The sequence below is a fragment of the Cimex lectularius genome, unplaced genomic scaffold (genome assembly GCF_000648675.2).
Source record: "Cimex lectularius strain Harlan isolate CLEC.00 unplaced genomic scaffold, Clec_2.1 scaffold339, whole genome shotgun sequence".
NCBI classification, from domain to species: Eukaryota; Metazoa; Arthropoda; class Insecta; order Hemiptera; family Cimicidae; genus Cimex; species Cimex lectularius.
In genome coordinates this window covers 391,895-398,431 of record NW_019393118.1, presented here as the reverse complement: position 1 = coordinate 398,431, position 6,537 = coordinate 391,895, and the positions used below count along the sequence as shown (strand labels likewise).

General features: G+C 37.1%; 1 protein-coding gene across 1 annotated transcript; it reads left to right on the top strand.

Moving 5' to 3' along the window:
* Positions 1-1,151: 1,151 nt before the first annotated feature.
* On the top strand, positions 1,152-2,443 carry LOC106662976 (72 kDa inositol polyphosphate 5-phosphatase-like). The gene is given in 3 exon segments (NM_001316704.1): positions 1,152-1,252; positions 1,489-1,690; positions 1,749-2,443. Coding segments are annotated over 3 exon segments (909 nt in total). The 5' UTR covers positions 1,152-1,169; the 3' UTR covers positions 2,373-2,443.
* The last annotated feature ends 4,094 nt before the right edge of the window (positions 2,444-6,537 follow it).

The window sequence follows — 6,537 nt, the reverse complement described above, 5'->3', positions numbered from 1 at the left end:
GGAATTTGCAGCAGGTTTCTAGGGGTTTTTCTTCGAGTTCAACGACTCCATCTACTAGCTGAACAAAATCCTCTGCGTAGAGTAGTATTTCTACATGTTGGCTCTGTCAATCCCTTTCTCCCTGTCAACATCATTTATAAATAAGGAAAACGACAGTGGTCATGGGATGCAACCTTGCCGTACACCTGTATGCCCTTCAAAAACACAGACTCTCGTGTATAAATTCTTTAAAAATACAAAGCATTTTTTAGAGCGGCGAACTTCTGAAATACACCAAGGCTTTTCTATTAGTAGTATACACAAAAAAGGATTACACTTCCTTCTGCTTAGACGCCGTTTAATTATACTTTAATGTAAAAGTGGAATTCACTGTCAATTAATCCTTTGTTAAGCATGTAGATGATGTACAGGTTAAGCTTACGGAATTTTGGCATGCTGCGTCCTTTAAGAAATATTGCATCTCGTGTTCAGTTCCTATTGCACACCCAATTCATTCCTTGGAATTTGATTATTAGACCAAGTTTTTAGTGGGTGAATTTTTTCTATTATATTGTACTGTGTTGTACCAAATAATTTCCTACTCCAGTATAGCACCACAGTTGGTTGATGCAAACCATTCTTAACTGCTGATTCAGTCCGTTGTGTTTCACTAAGCCTATGTTTGGGTATCGCATTAGAATTTCCTTTTCCTGCTTCTTTTGAGGAATTCTGTTTATCACTTTCCAAATGTTACCAGGCAGTGAATGAATGAATGAATGAATGAAAAAGTACTTTATTAGATAACANTATATATATATGTATGTGTTCATCAAACCTGCAGTTTTTCTTAACCCCTTAACCCCATTTCTTAACAAAACAGAAGGGTAGCCACAACCCTCATCAAATACCATAGAGGTGAATAAATCAGTGACGTCACTTGTCAAACCCCATTGAAAAAATATCAGTGACGTCACTCGTTAAACCCAAGTTCAAAGTTCACTCCATTTGAAAATATTTCATAGGGTGACAACCAGACACCATTTTGTTTGGACAAGGGTTCAATTTGGCGACATGTTTTATTGACTTCATATTTGGGAATAATTTAGCTGATATTTTGTGTACACAGGTGTGAGGCCATGGGTATATTAAAGGGGATCCGACCGGACGTTTCTACAGTAGATTGTCCAACAATGAAGCTACTATTATCTGCAGGAGCTGCGCTTGCCTTCGTCCTTGGCCTATGTGCCGCCGGCTCCCCACCTGCACAACTAAGGTAAGAATTTTAATTATTCTTTTTTAATTTAAATACTTGATGAGTTAGATTAATTGGATTACTTAAATTTAGATTTATATTCTGAATTTAGTAGGTTTTTTTTGTGTGTTTATTATGAAGGTATTATGAAGGCCATTTAAAAGCAGTATGCTGCTTATTTCCATAAGTTTTAAAAGTAGGATCTTTCGGTCTTTTATCTATTGATTACATATGTTGAATTTGTTTTGTTATTTTAGTGTCCACACGGTGAGTTGGAACAGTGGACATGAACGTGCCCCAACGAATCTCGAAGAGTTACTTGGCCTTAACAGCGGAGAAACTCCTGATGTGATCGCAGTCGCCGTCCAGGGATTCGGATTCCAATCGGACAAACCCAAACAGGGCCCAGCTTGCGTGAAAAACTTCCAAGGCCTCCTTACATCAAAAGGATACACCAAGGTAAATTATTCACGATCGATTTATCCGACAAATATTTCATCTTATTGGCACGTTTTAGTTGAAAAACACCATCACAGAGACTATGGGGCTAACCGTCTACTGTCTAACAAAACATCTCGACCAGAATACTTTGAAGAACGAGACCATTATCGTCACTGTAGACGATCAGAAGAAATCAGGCGGAATCGTGACTAGTTTTACCATTTATAATAAAAGATTCTCCTTTACCACATCAAGAATGTCGGACGAAGACGTCACCAGTACGAATACCAAGTATGCCTACGACACCAGGTTAGACTATTCGAAAAAAGATGATCCATCTGACTTCCTATTCTGGATCGGAGATTTGAACGTCAGGGTGGAGACGAATGCCACCCATGCAAAATCCCTCGTCGATCAGAATAATATCGACGGGCTCATGGCTTTCGATCAGTTGAAGAAAGCCAAGGAACAGAAATTGTTCGACGGCTGGACCGAACCGCAGGTCACCTTCAAGCCTACCTACAAGTTCAAGCCTAACACGGATGAGTACGACTTGACCGCCACACCTTCCTGGACAGACAGAGCTCTCTATAAGTCAGGTACTGGCAAAACGATCCAACCCCTCAGCTACAACAGTTTGACCAACTATAAACAAACCGAGCACAGACCCGTATTGGCAAAATTTCGTGTTACATTGTAATATATATTTCATTATATGTACACAGTTATGTGCTGCTTCATCTGCTTGAAATAAAATCTTTTCAAAACGAATATGTTATAATTATTCTACAGCCACGTTCTGACCTGATCGTACTTTAATCTGAATTTTTCTTTAAGTAAAAACAGTTTTATCAAATCAAATACTGACTTGGCTAATATCACTCGATTAGTATTGTGAGAAGCATCGCCAGTTTTACCAGTTTTCGATGGATTACCCTAGGAGGTTTCATGAAAGGGTGCAACCCAAGAACCAATCTAAGCCTACGATACAGGTCATATAAGATGAATTAAAAGAATTATAGATTTTCTGATAGCATTAAAGACCAAAAAGCTTCCTGTAGGAATTCTCGGTTCGTTATGACACGTTTCAAGAGTTGGTTTGCACTTTTTTAAAAATCTTAGTGGAAACCTATACTTTACCATTACAAAATTGTCGTACCATTCCGTTTCCCATTATATTTGGAAATGCCACCTCTTTGAGAAACTATAGTCTTTGATTGATATAGATTTATCCTTCAAATCCCAGGAATTTGCAGCAGGTTTCTAGGGGTTTTTCTTCCAGTTCAACGACTCCATCTACTAGCTGAACACAATCCTCTGCGTAGAGTAGTATTTCTACACGTGTTGGCTCTGTCAATCCCTTTCTCCCTGTCAACATCATTTATAAATAGGGAAAACCACAGTGGTCATGGAATGCAACCTTGTCGTTCCTGTATGCCTTTCAAAAACACAGACTCTCGTGTCCGAATACAAAGCATTTTTTTTTAAAGCGCGGAACTTCTGAAATACACCAAGGCTTTCCGATTTGTAGTATGCACAAAAAAGCATTTCACTTCCTGCTTCTTAGACGCCGTTTAATTATACTTCAATTTAAAAGTGGAATCTACAGTCAATTAATCCTTTTTTAAGCATGCAGATGATGTATAGGTTAGGGAGTTTTGACTACGCCCCATCTCGCGTTCTGTTCCTATTGCACACCCAATTCCTTGGAATTTAAATTATTAGACCAAATTTTTAGTGGTTGAATTTTTTATATGGTTATGTTCTACTATGTTGTACCAAATAATTTCCTACTCCAGTATAGCACCACAGTTGGTTGATGCAAACCATTCTTAACTGCTGATTCAGTCCGTTGGGTTTCACTAAGCCTGGGTTTGGGAATCGCATTAGAATTTCTTTTTGCTACTTCTTTTGAGGAATTCTGTTGTCTATCACTTTCCAAGGTGTTTTGTATTGTTTGTCCCGTGAGTGAGTTCCGCCGTTTTCTCACATTCACCTTTCTTTTTTCATGAGTTCCTCTTGTTAAGAAGAAACCGTTTCTCCTGATGTTTGATTTCATGACCATCTAATTGTCGTAAAACTAATTTAATGCTAAATCTCATATACAACTTGAATGGGTTGAAATTTCAGAATATTTATCTCTTTAGTAAATCTATTTATCAGCCAAAGTATGTAAAAATGAAGATTGTTTTCTCCTATTTTGAAGAAATTGGTTTTTTTATGTTCGACAATAATGATCATGTGTCATCACGAAACGAAGCCCTCCCGGATTCTGTTATTATATTTGATGACATCGCCTGTGATAAACAAAATATGTTTAGATCCTACTTTTTGCTTGGGACGGCATAGTGGTACCGCCTTTTTTTACCTTTGTCAAAGTTACACCAGGGTGCCCAAACAGGATTGACTACATATGAAAAGAATATTTGAAGATCATGTAAACTCGGACATATCATTTAAGGAACTTTCCAATATTTGTCGAAAAATGCTGGGACGATAGCAAGTATGGATTTCTCGTGATCAACAAACATTTGCCATTAAAAAATGGCCGCTACCGCAAAGGTTTTGATACCTTCATACTGTTTTGAAATAGAGAAAATAATTATTAAATCGATAACGATGGAAGAATTCTTATGATTTTTCCTTCTTGAAGGTGGGATAATAGGTCATCTCAAAAAAAACCACAACCAGTTTTTATCCACACGTTTCGGATTTATTTTAATCCTTCCTCAGGTGAGTTAACGCAATGGTTAAAAAAGTGGTCCTCATTAATATTTTATAACAGTTTATTTAAAAAAAAGAGCCAGCGTGGTACTTATTCACACTATGAACAAACGTTTTAATATTTTGAACCTGACTGGACTCTTATCACGATGGAAGAAATAACATTTAGTTTGACACGTAAAATAGCAGAAACTAGAGAGAATATTCGCCAAAAATATAACCCTTTTAAAATATTGAAGGAGGAAAATTATGAATTATTAAAGTTAAAAATAAATTCGTTAGTTTTCGAGGTCCGTTTTACCAATTAATATCTTTCAATTAATTAAGTTTTTAGTTGAGATAAAAAGGTCATTGTCATGAACGGGATTCGAACCCATGACCTTCGCCTAGATACGCTGCTGCTCTACCACTTGAGCTATCGTGACCTCGATCCACTCGGACACTAACTTCCCATCTCAACCCCACTTGTAGTGTGGATGGAGGTCACGATAGCTCGTGCCGAAGGTCGTGGGTTCGAATTCCGCTCATGAAACTGACTTTTTTATCTCAACTAAAAAGCTTAATTAATTGAAAGATATTAATTGGTCAAGCGGATCTTGAAAACTAGTTAAAAATAAAACTAATGCCGTAAAAGAAGCCCGTACTGATCATCCCCCTTATCTAAAACGTGAAGTAGAAGAAGAAGAAGGTACACTTAACATGTCAAAACGATTAGATCTACGGTAAACTTATTACACTCAGTACAATACGATGCTACAAGATAATTGGAACAAACTATTAGCATAATCAGACACCATTGATAATACTAACAATTTTACAAAAACGTTAACAGAAGAAATACCACAAATGATCCACACAGAAATTTAAAAAATATCATAGACACTATTAACAGATCTGTTCATAAACTTTAAAGAGACATACAAATCCACCCAAACTCTACATTAACTCACAAAAAACAAAACATACCAATCAGATCAGTCAAAATTATTAACATGAAATTAAACAGTACATATTAGTTGTCAAAACATACAAGACAACAAAAATGACATCTACTTCTAAAGTAATATAATTCGACAGAACTAACTTACATTCATCAACTACCGAAACATATGAAACACAATCTACGCCAAAACTGTACTGATGAATATGCACAACAAATCTAACATAATATGATGACTGAGCAAAATTATTTTTACTTGACAATTAATTAAGGTTTTTAGTTGAGATGAATAAAAGTTAATGGTACGAGAGGGATTCGAACCCACGACCTTCGGCTAGATACGCCGCTGCTCTACCACCTGAGCTATCGTGAACTCGATCCGCTCGGACATCAACTCCCCTCTCAACCCCACCTTACGAGTTTTCCCTCCTTTTGCCATTTTTCAAATGTCGTGTAATCGGTTTGGATTCTCGACGACAATTGAAATGGCAACGGAGAGCTTTAGTGAAGTGTACTTCATTTTTAAATCATTAATTTACTACTTTCGTGGTCCGCTTGACCAATTACGATAATACGTGACAATTAATTAAGGTTTTTAGTTGAGATGAAAAAAAGTTAATGGCACGAGAGGGATTCGAACACACGACCTTCGGCTAGATACGCCGCTGCTCTACCACTTGAGCTATCGTGACCTCGATCCACTCGGACATCAAAAATGGCAAAAGGAGGGAAAATTCAAAAGGTGGGGTTGAGATGGGAAGTTAGTGTCCGAGCGGATCGAGGTCACGATAGCTCAGGTGGTAGAGCAGCGGCGTATCTAGCCGAAGGTCGTGGGTTCGAATCCCTCTCGTGCCATTAACTTTTTTCATCTCAACTAAAAACCTTAATTAATTGTCACGTATTAATTGGTCAAGCGGACCACGAAAGTAGTGAATTAATTATTTTTACTTGAAAGAGGGGCAAGAATATGTGACCAAATTTCAGCCAAACCCACACAACAATTACTAAAACACTTTAAAGAGAAATGACAAAAGGCAACATTTCCACACATACGGTGATGACATGCCAAAATATACATTAACAACATATTACCAATATAAGTGTCAAAACTGAGCTCATTACTAAAAAATACGAAAAATTACAAAGTAAATCTCAGAACTCACAATAAGACTTTCATATATAAGACCCATTAACATAATAC